The sequence below is a fragment of the Tachypleus tridentatus genome, chromosome 13 (assembly GCF_004210375.1).
Source record: "Tachypleus tridentatus isolate NWPU-2018 chromosome 13, ASM421037v1, whole genome shotgun sequence".
Lineage (NCBI taxonomy): Eukaryota > Metazoa > Arthropoda > Merostomata > Xiphosura > Limulidae > Tachypleus > Tachypleus tridentatus.
The window spans coordinates 133,598,923-133,615,611 of record NC_134837.1 but is presented as its reverse complement, the minus strand read 5'-3'; the positions used below and the strand labels follow the sequence as shown (position 1 = coordinate 133,615,611).

Here is a 16,689-nt window from a genome sequence, read left to right as displayed (position 1 = left end):
CTTGTGCCTCATTCTTTCTTTCTAGTTTGTGAGTGAGGATATGAACAGTTTCAAACATGGCGTCCCAGTAATCTTGACTACAGCCATGAACACCATGGTGTCAGATTCAGACACCTTGCCTGCATTCCTAATTCTGGACCTTCACATTCCTCGAAACCCCCTGAGCCAACTTGTTAAGTTTGGTCCTGCTACTTTCAGACATGTGGAGAGAGAGTTAGGAGACAAACATATTCACAAACAAATCCACAAACACAAATGTAGGATATTGGTACCTTACCTTAAATATCTAGCTAACTGCAAGGTTCTGTTGAACATTCGTTAACAAAACAAACAAAAGGAAAATGAACAAAATGAAGACTCAGAAAAAAGTCACAGAAGTTGTTTCTTTTACAAAATGACAACACAATCTTTATTGTTTCTTGTGATAAACTATACATAAATGTTCTCTATATAACACACTGACAGGCTTAAGCTAATATTTTAGCTACAGCTCAGACCTTTGGCTTAAATACATACATGGATTATACCTCGATAAAAACAGAAATAAAACCGACAGAAGTGATAGAGCAATTTTCTAATTTGTCATGGCGCATCTAACGTTATCAGATAACAGTAACTAAATACGAAACGATAATGAAAGAACTACAAGTCATGTTTCAATTTCTGAAATAATCATCTTAATAGTAATAATATCATACAAGTGGTTCAAGATCGCTGGAGTTGATAGACTTGTATATCACAACATACAGAAGTTAAACAGTAAAATCCAACATTTTTCACATTGTATGGACACGTCAAAACTGTGTATACGGAAAGTGCGGTGGCGTTGCTGTAACACTGACATCGAAATAACAAAAGGGAAAACAAATGTTAAAAACGAACTAAGCCCACTAAGTAAATTCATATCCTTCAGATGGCAATATTCATAGAATAATTTAGAATACTATAAGCAGAAATGTAGATAATCTAAATAGTGTAGTCAGATAAAAATAAAATCAACTTCTTTTATAAAATTCTCGTCACTTCACGTTGTGTTATTCTTTCTCATAGGTGTCACTATCTACTTATCCAAACTAACTGTACTGTATCCATACGTCAAACGTGGCTCTTTTTGAACTTTCGCGTCTTTTAAACCTGTAACAGACTAATTAATTGATATCCGTCCCTTCATTACGTGTAAAATCACATCTGATTGAGTGTCAGAGCTTTCCAGTCAAGTGTACAATGCTGCAGTTTGTTTTGTTTTTTATCCAGACAGATCACTTGCCTAGTCAGACTACTGTAAGCACCACCTAGTGAGCAGAAGAAGTAACACAATTGTAAAGCCGCTGGCCCGTGAAAATGATGATCGACCGCACATACTGCTATCGTAATTCTCACAGTTTACTTTATGCTGCCTTTGTAACAAAATACGAGATACTTCCAAACTGTTCTCAATGATGTATTTGGCGGGTTCAGCACAGCCTGTTTCTTCAGCTGCCCTCGTCTGACAGACTTCAAGCTTGCAGAAGTTCCTGCAAAGTACAAGAACGAAGCGACCTAAGTTCTTCGTTACCATTTTAAATACAAGATGCCAGAGAAAAAATTCACAGACATAAGTTGCTTTGTTTTTCTGCTCCAGGCTTCAAAGACTTACCATACAACCAGCATTCTAAAAGTTAGCAAGTTTTTCCTTCGAAGTATTTACACACAAAAACATTATTTATACTAAAGTTCAGGGTCACTGAAAGCTTAAGTGTTATTTGTTAGGATGATGAGTCTGGAGTCATTTAAAATGGTAAATTGTGTGAAATCAGAGTAAGGTAACAGGTGTGAAACCAAACTACAGTAAGGGATTTGAAGTCGAGGTGTGGCAGGGGGGTGTGATGATAACAAGGTAAAATAATGATATCATGGTTACATAGAGGATACGAGACCAAAGTAAGACAAGAAATAGTATCATTGGAAGATAAAGAATATCAGAGTAACAAAAAGGATTCCAACAATATAACAACAACAACAGAGAAAATGCAATTTAAAGAATTTTGTTAAAAGAAGTTTGAGCTTTTCTACTAGCTAGTATGTTTAAAATGTATTTCCAAAAGTTGGAAAATAATTCAGTACATGAGTTATGACAGAGTTGAAGAGGGTGAAAACAACCTTTTGGTACCGTTAGTAAAAGATACAAATTACACTACTAAGCGTTACTTCCCGAAACCCTGGGTTCGAATAGTGGAGTTGCTCTAAAATCAAATACTGAACCAAGAGATGGAGAAACTTGTCTTAAGCTAAGCCTTATATTTTCTTTAGTAACGCCTGTTTTATAAAACAACTTGCTCTTAGCCATTTATACAATTAAATATTGTATCTATGAATTTTGGATTTGGTATCTTACAATATACGTTCCTACTTAGAAAAACATTATTACTGTAAAAAATATTGATAACATGTCGTAGAATGTATAACACTGCTTTATGAAACATAATTTAAAAATATATCTTACAATATACCACACTGCTTACCGAAACGTTATCGTAAAAAACATTTGCTAATATTTGTTACAATATACCACACTGCTTACCGAAACGTTATCGTAAAAAACATTTGCTAATATTTGTTACAATATACCACACTGCTTACCGAAACGTTATCGTAAAAAACATTTGCTAATATTTGTTACAATATACCACACTGCTTACCGAAACGTTATCGTAAAAAACATTTGCTAATATTTGTTACAATATACCACACTGCTCACCGAAACATTATCATTATACTGTTTCGGGCTGAGTTATAAAGAAAGTTTAAATATGATTCATTTTAAGATTTAAGTGTTTGTTTGTTGTTGTTGTTGTTGTTTTCAAATATCTTAACTATGTTTTTTAATTCTGCACATAACAATGTGAAAATTTTACGGAAAAATTAATAATTATTTGTCATTTTCATATTTTAAAGTTTTTCACTAGAAATTACAAATAAATGCTTTAACACTCAAACCTGAGAATTATATATTCATTGATTCTACGTCTTCAATAAGTAAAAACAAATTTAATGATTTAAACTTACCGTAAAACTTGATAATCACAGACAAGCAAACGGGGTGAAAACAGAAATGATACATTCAACTTTTGTTGTAGCTCTGGTGTTACAAAATTCAATTAAAGTTTATTAGACGTCATCTCTTAAGTATTGGTTTTTAGTGGTAGCAAATGAATCATATTTAATGGATTTGAACATGCATTTATTTATAATTATACACGTGGTACCTTTCCCATCCATGAAAGTACCGATTTAATTATTAGTTTCGTAAATGTAACACTAACCTGAAATTCGATTATTTCTTTCCGCGCAAATCCATATAATTAATTTCCTACAGTTTCTTTTATTTATTTCAGAATTTTTGTCACTAACTTTGAACTGCTAGTCGGGTAACTTTCGCTAACTATTAAACACTAAGGCTTGATTAGAATACTCACGTAGTAAGTAGATTAAAATAATCTTTACTGTGAAACCTCAACTGGTCTATAAACAAAGAGACAATACATGTTTCAATGAATTAATATTATCCTGAAAATAAATATTTTAAATTGTGTATTTTATAACATTCACTTTGCGAATACTTAAATCTACTTTCGTATGAATTTAGTTACCTGAAAAGGGGTCGAAGGCCGTCTAGAGGGGCCACCTGTTTTAAACACTCAAACCACCATATAGTAATGTTGTCTGTCAGTCAGTCAGTGGACATTAACAATATGTCAGATAGGGGACGGTCAACGATGCAGTTTGTACTGTCGTGACATCAATAAAACGTGCGCATGCCATGAATCACGAAAAGAATTACGCACTCTGTAGGCTACAACACAGCATAACATATGGACTTCAAAAACAAGAAATAAAAACATGTTTATCACACTGAGTTTTGGTTTTATTTACTCTTTAAACAAAATACTTGCGGGAGCCCCGCAGAAGCACATCTAGATTAATATTATTTCTCATCAATCTCACCCTGAGATGAAAGATTCTAAGTTGTGTATTTTAAAACGTTCACTCTTTTTTATTTGTTTGTTACTTACCAACAGAGCTTTTCAGGATTTTTGGATAAAGACTTGGTGTTATGACCAATCATTTTCGTAAACGTGAGAGTACATTCTGTGGTTTTGTTGATTGTCAGCTCCATATTGCATTCTTGTGTAGATGGCGCTGAAAAATAACACAACATGTTTCGTAAAACTCGACAAACAATAATCATATACAACCAAGGTAAAAACCACGGACTAAAAAGCTTTAATTAATACAAAAGAGATCAGAGTGGCACAATATCTAAGTTTTTAAATTAAAGACTAAAATTAAATGAATCAGTATTTGAATCTCGACAAATATTTGTAGGGTTCGAAACGCGTTCAGCCACAGAAAATAAATCGAGCATTAACTTACAAAAACGCTTGTGTTTAGCTAGTTCTTTGTACAAACTATACAATTAATTTTGGTTCTTTGTCGAACCATCATGATTCTACCTTTAAACTATTCAGTGTTACCTTAATTACTGAGTATTTTTATTATGATTGTAGTATTTCGAAATATCCACCATAAATCATATAGATAACTCGTTAGAATCCATATAGGGGTGAGGTCTCCTCTAACGTGATTATATTGCGTAGAAATACTTTCAAGGGAAAATAATGATAGTTTGTGTAACGTTCCTTAGTTTTCTACGATCGTAATTTTTATGTTCTCAATAATCTGAACTTGTTTTAAATAATTTCCAATTGCAACAGGAATTTTGAACCTGAACGATACTGTATGGGTGCGTGGGCAAAACGACAAGGTTAGAGCCTCCTTAGAGTTCAGGTATCAATCAACCTTGGCGTTTGTCGTAATTCTGAGGGTGACAATTACGGTCCTTTCATTCTTCGCTATTTCTCGCTTCCTATAATCAACTTTATTAATTGAAGTTTCCCTTCTCTAATACATTTCTTAATGTCATTGAGCCAAGTGATTTTCTACCTACCTCTTATTCTTCTTTCTTCGATTTTACCCATCAGAAGTTCTGCGAACCTCCCCCAAAAAACTAATTATAAGCTTAAAATATGGCGGCTTCCATTCCATAATTAAATCCACAATTGCCTTTTAGTCTTTGCACGTTTAAATACTTCATTTTTAGTTCTTATTTCAATGTAGAGGGTTCAAGTGTTAGTAATTTTGACTCAATCTGACTACGGGAAAAACAATCAGCTAGTAAACGTACACCGTCACAATAAATTCTGTCCAGCTCTTTGAACCGAATAACGAAATTGACACACTTTTACATCACTTTTTGAATACCAAAACTATTTGCAGAAATATTCCATTAAATTACATCAACGTTTAAACGTGATGGAATCTGAAATCTTACAAGCAACGCTTCGGAAAAATATATTCTTCCCACCTAATTAAGAATTTTCATTAGGGTTAATTTGAATTTAAATTAAAACAATAACAAATATTTGTGCAAACTCGAAGTGAGGGGAAATTCCAATAATTGTTTCGACATTTCTGTTATTGTAAACAAACAAAAAACAATTCAACATCAAGGTCAAAGTGTTGTTACTTTCCAGACGATCAATTAAAATCATCGCTTTCGCAACAATATTCAGATTATCGAATAAATGTGTTTAATTGGTGTGCATAAGAGCTATATGCACATAACCATCCCTAAATCTAAGCTGACAGACTATAGGGAAGGCAGCTAGTAAACAGCACCCTCCGCTAGCTTTTATGCTACTCTTAATCTAATATCGGGATGTGACAGTCACTCTTATAACTGCCCCGAAGTACGAAGAGTGATATTGTGGCAATGGAACACGTAGGATCATGTAACATTGAGTTCGTAAACTGGCACGCTAACCGCTAAACCTACGCTTGGCCGACGTATTTGATAACAATAAATTACAACAGCGTGTTAGATTTTATGATTTTTATAACATGATTAAAATTCCAAGAGAGAATCTACATCTAAAAACTCTCCCCGATTTGTTGCAACAAAATATAGCCATAAAAGCCCAGACAACTAAATCTCGTGCAGGTCACGAACCACATTTTCTACCCAGGACATAGTACATGTAATCTACTAGCTACAAACAGCTAGTAGGATGTGTCCTGTCGCTTCTCTAACACGTCATAAAAAATAAAACTTTAACTAAATGAGACAAAATTGAATGTCTAACAACCAGAAACCTCAAACGTCACGTGACGGCAATTTATTACTAACGGCTATTTCCTATGACAAACAAGGCTTAGGGTTTATTAAATTGCTCTCGTTTTATTATGGAAATCTCCTTTACAGCACTGCTATAAAAAGTTTTAGTGCAACAGAGACAAACTCAGGAAGCCCGACAAGAGTAAAGTAATTCAAACTTAATCAAACATTTGAGAGAACTTGACATTTTCGTTCATTTTCTTTAGAAACATACAGTGCAGGAATATATACATTCATACACTGAATGTGTATTTACACATATATTCAACTTTGTTGTTTCATTCGTGCCAACCTACGTTACCTACTTTCGTCTATATTTCAATTGTCGTTTCTTACAAAATGATTCAAATGTACCTTGGTGAAACAACTAAAATAAATAACGTTAACTAAGTAAATAGCTTTTTCAAGCACTTTCTTTTCTTTTGGCCCGGCATGGTCAGATGACTAGAGCGCTTGATTCGTAATCTGAGGGTCGCGGGTTCGATTCCCCATCACACCAAACATGCTCGCCCTTTCAGCCATGGAGTGTTATAATGTTGATAAAAGAGTAGCCCAAGAGTTGTGAGTAAGTGATGATGGCTAGCTGCCTTCCCTCTAGTCTTACACTGCTAAATCAGGGGCAACTAGCGAAATAAAAAAACAACAACAAAACAAATAAACAAGTGCTGAGACTTATTGTTTCTAGGCCTAAAAATTGCTCTGAATGCTTTTTAGGCCTAAAAGTTGTTCAGACTAATTGTTTCTAAGCCTAAAAGTTACTCAAAAATGGTTGATTCTAGATCTCAGACTTACTGTTTATAGGCCTAAAATTTGCTCAGATTGTTTATTTCTAAGCTTAAAACTTGTTCATTTTTATTCATTAAAAACTATTTAAAGACGAGCTCATTGTCATATTTCATGGATCCTTTCACGAAACAGATAGCTGTATCAGCACACGAAAGCCAGCCTTATGGTGTACTAAAGCGACACCAACATGAATAAATATACAAGTTAATGGAATATTTAAATAAAATATTTTTTATTTACGTGAACGTAGTACGTTTATTTTTATATTCGCTATAGTATAAAATCTTTATGTAGTGGCCTTTTTAAGAATGCACATGGACCCCTAGAAGCAAGATTATATTAGGAGGGGGCTACTGGGATGTTGCCTCCAAGTCCGAGCTCGAAAATGGTCCGTTATGAGGGTTGCTTTTATTTTACCTTCATCTTTAGTTTCAGTCATAATAAGCCCGATTAAAAAATTTAGCCCTAAGCCACTCTTACTCTTAATTCGATCCTGCCTAGATAATTGAGTATCACATATTGAGAAACACAAAACAATATTCGTTTCTAAATCGAGATAGTATTCACATTTCTTTAGTTCTAAACTGGCTTAACTTACCTAAAGATTAATAGTTTCATTTTCCAAATATTGTTCACAAATCGTTACGTTGTAAGAGAGAAATTTTGTTCAGAAATTGATAACCTCTAAGCCTAGAGGTTTAAAGAATTTATTATATTTTTTTGTTGTTACTATTTTTAAAATGCTTTCAAGAGCATTTTTACACAAATCATGGTAACCCTAAAATATGGAAGAAATCACTGTGAAATTGTTGTAGAAAAACGCTCTCTCACAAATACAGTTATTCTGTGCTACTGTATATATTTACCAAAAATAATACGTTATCGTTGGTAGAGCTACACAGCACTTAAAAATAGTCCATGCAAATTCAGAGATAACTTAAACTAGCTTAACAATTAATTATCAATTACCTAACCTATTAGCAAGAAATTACATACGTATTAAATTATCAATTCATTTACTTCGTTCATTAAATTAGTGAATAATTAAAATACATATTAAAATTATTTGGTAATAATATTACATAATAAATGATCGGTTCATTAGCTATTAAGTTAATGGATAAGCTTTATTCCGATCATAAGAAAAACATTCCGCTCTCAGTCTCCAAAAATAATTACTTCATATTGTATGAAGACCACTGATTTTCGGAAATCTGAACCGTAGCATTATAATCACAGATAATCTGAAATATTATCTTACCTACCATCTGCATCACAAAATGACGTCATGAAAAAATGGGCTGGATGTAGATTATTGATTGCGTGGCCTTATTATGAACCAGATCATTCCGCTTCACATCCTGTAACCACATAAACGCGCTCCAAAGTTTTGAGCCATAGGTGCATCATAAAAGCGGCAGTCAAATCCCACTACTCCATAAGCCAAAAGTAACTCAAGGGTCAACGATGGATGACGTTTCTTTCTAATCTATTCCAAATTAGGGACGGCTATGCGCACATAGTCCTTTGTGAAGCTTTATGTAAAAAGTCCTAAAATTAATATGTCAATAGAATGACTATTTTAAAAAAAAATTTTGCTGTGCGAATATGTTCATTTAAGTCAAACCACGAAATCTAAGATCTTTAGCTGATATCGCGAAAAATAAAATGTTTTGACCTTGACAGCAACCGATGTCCCTACAACCAAGAAGCCAGACACTGCTGCATTGTTACTTGTACATTACAAAAACTTTGTAATGCATCTCTAAATAAACTACAGGCCAATGTTCACCTTTAAAAGTGAATTTCATATGATTACCGCTTGTTTTTAGGTTACACTCATGTATGGAGATATGAGTGTGTGTGTGTGTGTGTGTGTGTGTGTGTGTTCAACTATATAATGATCCTAATTAAGAAAAAAAAATAGATGTTAAGATAATAAGTCTCTCAGATGCCAAAGTTTTCAGTTTCTACGCTATAAATCAAACGTTCTCTTGCTCTTGATATAATACGATGACAAAATGGCGGCATAGTCCTATCGGTGCCTTATAAGGTGGGTCACAATGTCATGTGCCGACCATGTTATCAGTATGATGGTGGTGGTGTTTCTTCCAGGCGTGAGATACTGACTTACTTAATAAATCAACATTAGTTTTCCTTTTTTTTTTTTTTATAATACACTTATAATTGAGGATTTTTTTTATTTCAATAGAAAAAAACGAAGCCACAATCATAACCAACCGATACAGGATAAAGTGGTTTAGGGTTACCAGTATCAGATTTACTGTATAATAAGATATCGTTTCCATCACGGATGTAATAATGTGGTTTTATGAAGGGCTCTAGATCAAACATCATATTGCTCCGAGTAAAAAATGTTTTAAATAATGAACGTTATAAACGGGAACAATACTGTAACAGTTTGATTCATTATACCGACATAATCTTATTCAAGCAAGTAACAACAACAAACAAATTCGTTATTTTAACTGGACCGTATTTACAATGAAAATCTCATCCATAATACAAGCTAAGATGTGCCTTCATGAATAGTAAAACCAACTTTTTAATGAGGGGCATAATCCATTTAGCAAATTTCAGTCATAAGATTTGCTGTGATGAAAGGAAATCAACTGTACACTATAGATCTGTATGTCTGTCATAACTTAACCAGCTGTCTGTCACCCATAAATTTCTTGAAAAAATGAAACCATCGTAATATTTCTAGTAATCAAATTTCGGAAATTTAAGGGTGACTGCCTTTCCACAACTAACTACAGACAGTGAAAGACAGTAGAAGTTGAAACGTTGCGAGTTTAAACACTCAATTTCGTAGCCTTATTTTCCATGATGGCTGACTAGATTAACATCGGCGTTTTGTCTGATTGATGGGATATCCCCCAACACATTTGGGTGCAACTACCACAGACATTATCCGTTATGCCATTATGTTGACAATATGAACCGATGATGGTAATGCGATATTTAATTCATTATTGTTTTATACTGCTGGTTCGATCGCCTATTACTAATGAATTTAATCAATAATGTGTATGCTATCTATTTTAAGAATATTCTGTTACCCTTTTATACTGATTAATAACTTAGCCACGAGCTATTAACCAGTTAATTCAAATATGTTACATTAAATATATATAAGAAATCATTTGCAAAGGTTCCAGACGTTTAACCTGTCTGGCAGCCATGAATTTTCAACATGTACCATAAGGTGTACCAATATGTAAAGTAGATAATGCAATTTGTTTATTGATTTGTGGTATATGTGGCCTTAAATATGTAGGACAAACAAGTAATCCTTAACCTTTATGGATCAACCTACACAGATCGCAAAGTAATAAGGGTTTACCTCATTTGATTAAAATAAATCATTATAATAATGTAAAAACTACCATACTAGAAAAATCTAACAAATCTGTATTGTTAACAGAAAGAGAAAAATGTCATATCTTGAAAGAAAAAAAAAACTATTCGTATGAGTTAAATTAGTGTTTTCAAAATAAAACTGATGAAGTTATAATTAATGAATCCTGTACACGAAATGTATTTCAAATAAATATTTGTAGCAATAAAAATAGGAGTAAAGGTAAAAAAAGACCGATTTTGAAAGCTTATTAAGATGCATATATATTTTGACAGATTTGTTAATATAATGAAATTTGTAATGAAATAAGTATTTGAATTCACAAATGCAAAAGCCAAACAGCCTTCAAAAATAGCCAGAATACTTATTCTGGAATAATGAAAAAAATAACATTTCAGTTCTGGGATGTTCAAATAGTTTAAATTATTCAAATAACGACAACTTTATTTTTAATTGCCACTATACTACACTGCTTACTAAAATATGTTTGTTTTTTAATTTCGCGCAAAGCTACACGAGAGCTATCTGCGCTAGCCGTCCCTAATTTAGCAGCGTAAGACTAGAGAGAAGGCAGCTAGTCATCACCACCCACCGCCAACTCTTGGGCTACTCTTTTACCAACGAATAGTGGGATTGACCGTCACATTATAACGCCCCCATGGCTGAAAGGGCGAGTATGTTTGGTACGACTGGAAGTCGAACCTGCGACCGTCAGATTACGAGTCGAGCGCCTGGCCATGCCGGGCCGACTACTAAAATAGATCTAAAAGATTTAATAAGTTTTCAGAGATTTATTGGATAATTTTATAAATAATAAAATAACTATTCCCAAAATGAAATTTACTAAAATTCAACGTTAAAATATCCTTTTCTGTACTTATTATATAAAATTAATGTAGCTGTTATAAGTATATAAGCAAACGGTGGGTATTCCAATGGGAACAAACTTCTCTTCAAATGTGACCAACCTGCATCTTTCTTTTATTAAAACTTATTTACGAAGCACACTTGAAATCTTAGCTTACACATTTACAGTTTTCGTTAATAGATGAATTAATATCTATCAATAACATGAATTTTACACCAAACTTAATATCTCCAATAGAACTTAACAATAGAAGGAAGCAATAACACTTGTGAGGTTCATACTAATTACAGTAAAACTTGTCTAAGCCTGAAACTGTATAGAACGGAAACCTGTACAAGCCGGAAATATCAAGATTTTGCAGCATTATCTTAGGACTTCTCTTATAAAAGGCCCTCTATATGGCTGAACCTGCGTAACATGGATGGAAAACTATCTTTCACCTACCTAATCTATCAACAAGTAAGATTAGAACCTGAGTAAGGCTGAAAAATGTTTTTGATTAAATATTAATTTCTTATTAATAAATTGTTTAAATATTAATAAATTCTTGTTTAACTAATAATTTGTTTAAATGTTAATAAATTTTCGGACATTTTGTTACAGTAAGTATTGGTTAAATATATTCTGTTCTTTTTCTGCCGTCATTATTCGAGAGGTAGCTATTCGAAAGGACGATTGACTGCACTTGTGGTCGCATTTGCTGACAGAAAACTAGAGAAACCATGCGTAATAGGTTAAAATGAAAGTTCAAGCTGTTTCAAAAATTTAAGGAAGAATCAACTTCCTGTTGAATGGAAAGCGAATAATAAAACATGAATGACGAGTGCTGTATTCGAAGAATTTTTGAACAAATTAAACAAAAGAATGAAACAAGAAAATAGGAATATTCTACTTTTCCTAAATAATGCATCTTGTCATCCAAACGTTCAACTTTCAAATGTTCGTTTAGTCTTTCTACATCCATGTACAACATCAGTTCTACAGCGACGAGATAATGGAATTATACAATGTATAAAATTGAAATACAGAAAATCGATACTTCAGCAGCATATTATTGCGAACATGGACGACTGTAAGAAAGATCTGAAATGACCATGAATATTGATGTATTAGATGTATTTGCATTTCTAACTTATTCAGTCAAATGCGTAAAAGATGAATGCGTAATAAAGTGCTTTCGAAACTATGGATTTATTTTTGATAATGGCGGAGATTGTGAAGAAGTTGTTTGTTATGACGATTCTAGTGAAATACAAACTCTGAGAAGATTCATGCAGATGATTTTGTGAACGCGGAAAGTTTTGTGAACGTTTACAAGAATGTTTTAACAAAAACTGATGAAAAATCTATAATAGAATTGCAAGATGATAACAGTGAGAGATTCAGAAGATGAACAAAATGGAAAAGATCGTGAGGAAACAAATTCCTACTTCATCGCAAGTGTTAGGTTATATTAACGTTATCAAATTCTATGCAAAAATGAAGGGGAAAATGAACTTCATGAAAAGGCCGTAGAATTGGCGTTCTTTTTTAACCACATGAGAAAGCCCATTAAAAAAAGGAAACAGTTGAAATTGGACACTTTCTTCAAATACATTTAAGATTTTATGTACTTATGTAAACTTTATATGTCTATTTTTGTTTTTATTCTTATAAATATAGCACAAACAGTATAATAACTTTATTCATAAACGTCAAGCAAGTATAACGTTCCGCTCAAAAATTATATATAATTAAGGAAATGCATATTCACTATGTCTAAGTCGGAAATGTTACTCGGTCCCGTGCGATTCCGCCTTATACAGGTTTTATTGTATTTAGATTTGAATACTTTTGTTGAAGGTACAGTACGGTTGACTATTTTTGATAAAAGAAGAGAATCTAATTTTCCCATCCTCGGTTTACTCAAACCTTACAGTGTTATTCCGTGTATCGTGCTAAAATATATTGTGATATCTCAACTACAAAAAAGTTTTTAATAGACAGTAAAAACTATAATTATTTTATGGATAACGTTATATTATTAAAAATAAACAAATATAACAGATATAAATATAGGCAATTAAAGAAATATCTTACTTTATTTTTTAATAATTTCAAAAATATTTTAGAAAGGCAACTTTTAAAATAACTGTATTCAGTATACGGTTTCAAAAACACTTACTTCGAGTAGCTAGGCTTGGACCCGGAATGGCCAGGTGGTTAATGCACTCGACTCATAATCCGAGAGTCGTGGGTTCGAATCCTCTTTGCACCCAACATGCTCACCCCTTTTAGCCTGGGGGCGTTATAATGTGACGGTCTATCCCTCTATTCGTTGGTAAAAGAGTAGCCCAAGAGTTGGCGGTGGGTGGTGATGACTAGCTGCCTTCCCTCTAGTCTTACACTGTTAAATTAGCGACGGCTAGCGCAGATAGCCCTCGAGTAGCTTTGCGCGAAATTCAAAAACAAACAAACGAAAGCTAGGCTTGTTTCGATGCTCTGATGTCCAAGAAACGTCGAATCCAATCTGCATTTTGATCAACGTGCGTTATTTGGATTGTATTAGTTTCGGAGAATCTCACTCTTCATTCGCAACCCTGAACACAAGTTAACCAAAATGAGCTAAGCTGAACCTGTATCGTAGAGAAAGGTTGAAACATATTGTTGGTGTGAACGTCTTTTGTAGTCAATATGAGAAAAACGTATACACTGAATAGGTGAAGAAAAGTTATTCACATGATATAACCGCAAAATAGCAGATATAATAAACATTTAATGTTACGAAAATTGTTTAATTTCGAGTTATAGATTTTGCATCTACATAATGTTAAGCTAAAGATAGTTTTTCTCCTCCTATCCAGAGTATAGGTTTTCCTCATAATGACTACAAAGCACGTTCACATCAACAGTATGTTTGGTACAGTAACTTAAATACATCTCAATACGTTTTTGAAATGGCACTTAAAAACAACTAATACATTTAGTAGAATCATAGCGACGTCATAAACGTTTCTAAGATGTCACCTAGTAAAAGTACATTGACGTCACAAAAATTCTGAAATGTCACCTTGAAAGAGAAGCACATTAACGTCACAAATGTTTAAAACTAAGTAGAAAACGAATAACCTATCCTGTATAATTAACGTGACGTCACACATTTTTAAAGATGTCACCTAGTGATAGAAATAAAATGACGTCAAAGTTTTTGAAATACCACTAGAGAAACAAATAAAGTATAACAATGGTTAACAGTACGTGATCCACAGAACCCCTAAGAGTTCAAGAGCATTCTAAGTTCTGTGGCAGTAACAATCGAGTTTCGTTATTATAGTTCACAAAGTAAAAACAATAAACGATAGTGCGTTTAACTAAATAAAAATGTTTTATTCGTAAGAAAAAGCTTCATTAGCTGACATAATTACTTATATCAGGTCCACTTTTATATACTCTATGATCAGCTCCTACAGACCTACATGAGTGTATGTGGAATACACATGGTTGTCTTTGCTTTTGGAGAATCTACTTTTATACATTGTATGATCAACTCCTATAGACAAACCTACCTGAGTGTGTGTGGAATACACATGGTTGTCTTTGGTCGTGGAGAATCCATTCTTATTCAATGTATAATCAGCTCCCACAGACAGATCTATCTGACTATGGAAAGTACACGATGTTGTCCTGGATTATGGACGGGTGGGTCACTTTTACACCCACCCTGGGTGACCACCTTCTACTGATAGACCTGATTGTGTGCGTGAGGAAGAGGGGTACATGAGATTGTCATTGATTGTGGAGAAGCCCAAGAAAAATTAGGTCAAAACCATTAATCTGCATGATTGGCGAACAGTGATGTCATAGAAGTTTTTAAAGTATTATTTGTGCTTGCAGTCATAATAAAGGTGACTTTCACGATCAGGAAAATATTAATGTTGGTTACACATTTAACTTCATCGAGAGAAAAAACAATAACAACCATTAAAGGCGGTCTTCCAAGAAGTCATCAGGAGAAGGTTAAACAATTAACATCTACGAGTGAAATGACAGATACCGGAAGTCTGTGTTTGTCAGGTTCCGGTTAGGTTTAGGTTAGGCTGTCATTCTGAACTTTGTACAATTGCAGACTGGAAGGCTCGAGTTACCTCTAGAGTCCTACATCTTAACGCTTAACCCCCATTCCTTTTTATTCCCATAGGAAGGGGAAAAGAGGGAAGCAAAAGCTCGCTAACCAATAAGCAGTTGGTAGTATATTTGCCCATTCTGAACATATAACTGATCTCTGGGAGTTCTGGTTTGCTCGAGAAATGCAGAAATAACCCTAGATGGGGTTATACCATACATTAAGAAACGTAATAAAACACTAAGTGCAAAAACAGCTGGGTAAAACAGCTAGACAGATATATCCGAGTCTCGAGAGGAGCACTTAAAAGGACATGCTCTATTGAAGTGGCCGCAGACTAGTAAAAAAAAAAAAATCTTAAGCCTCCCCAGGCAATTTATCGATATTAAAATCTCTACGTACACACCACAAGATGTGAAGCCTATACATTAAAATAAAAAGGCTTAGCATGGAACTCCCGTAACACCAATCGTTTCCAATTTAGCTTTAGTAAAGCATAAAGTACTAGTACATTTTCAATAAAAATTATTGATATATTTCCCATGAAGATGAGTCGTTTATTATTTGATGAAAGGAACTGATGACTTTTCAATACAAAACTTTTCTAGAAATAACGATAGGGTCAAACCCCCATCGAATTTTATACACACACCTTTCTAAACTAATTATACACCAATTTACTTCTTCGTTCATAACTTTGTTTCATGGGTTACAGTGACCTTAAAAGGATACGAATCAGAAAAAAACAACAACTCACTATTGCAACTAATTGCATTAATTACTCCTAAACCTTTCTGTGTTTATTAATTTCACCCTACATGGTTTTAGTGTTGTAACAGGCAAAACCATAAACTGCTTTATATGTTAGTTAAAGAGCAGTCCAAGACACAAATATAAGTGGTGTCGACTAGCTTCGCTTCCTTCTCTCTAGTCTAATGACACTTCAAAATTAGGGACGACTACCAGAGGTAGCCAGTCTCTCGAGTAGCTTTTCGCGAAAATTGCAGCAAATACGATCAATCTCCTAAGTGACCCAAAAAGGCCTTTGACAATTAAGCACTTAGTTTCGTTCTCAACTGTGATACCTGTGTAACGAACGTGCCCTCATTTAACCAATAAATGATCCATGTTGGCCCCTGAAGCCTGAATGTTTTTAAAATGTTAATTAACTCAATACATGATTCAAGCTAGCCTTTCGGAAGTGTTTCATTAATGTTAATTAACTCAATAAATGACCCAAGCTAACCACTGAAGAACAACTGTTTTATTAATGTTAATTAATAAATATGACTGTGGTTTTGTTCTATTATCAATCATGATCGGCACGGCACTATGAC

The 16,689-nt window shown here is 33.6% G+C and overlaps 1 protein-coding gene across 2 annotated transcripts in view; it reads right to left on the bottom strand.

Moving 5' to 3' along the window:
- Positions 1-381: 381 nt before the first annotated feature.
- The window catches only part of LOC143240992 (uncharacterized), a 44,324-nt gene continuing 28,016 nt past the window's right edge, over positions 382-16,689 (bottom strand). The window contains exons 1-3 of one of the 2 annotated variants that reach the window (XM_076484379.1): positions 8,262-10,695; positions 4,053-4,179; positions 382-1,514 (exon numbers count right to left, since the gene is read on the bottom strand). In XM_076484379.1, the coding sequence (XP_076340494.1) occupies positions 1,277-1,514; positions 4,053-4,179; positions 8,262-8,274 (378 nt within the window). In that variant the 5' untranslated portion in view covers positions 8,275-10,695 and the 3' untranslated portion in view covers positions 382-1,276. Of the gene's footprint in view, positions 1,515-4,052; positions 4,180-8,261; positions 10,696-16,689 lie in introns of those variants that run through there. The other variant, XM_076484378.1, reaches the window with a different exon arrangement.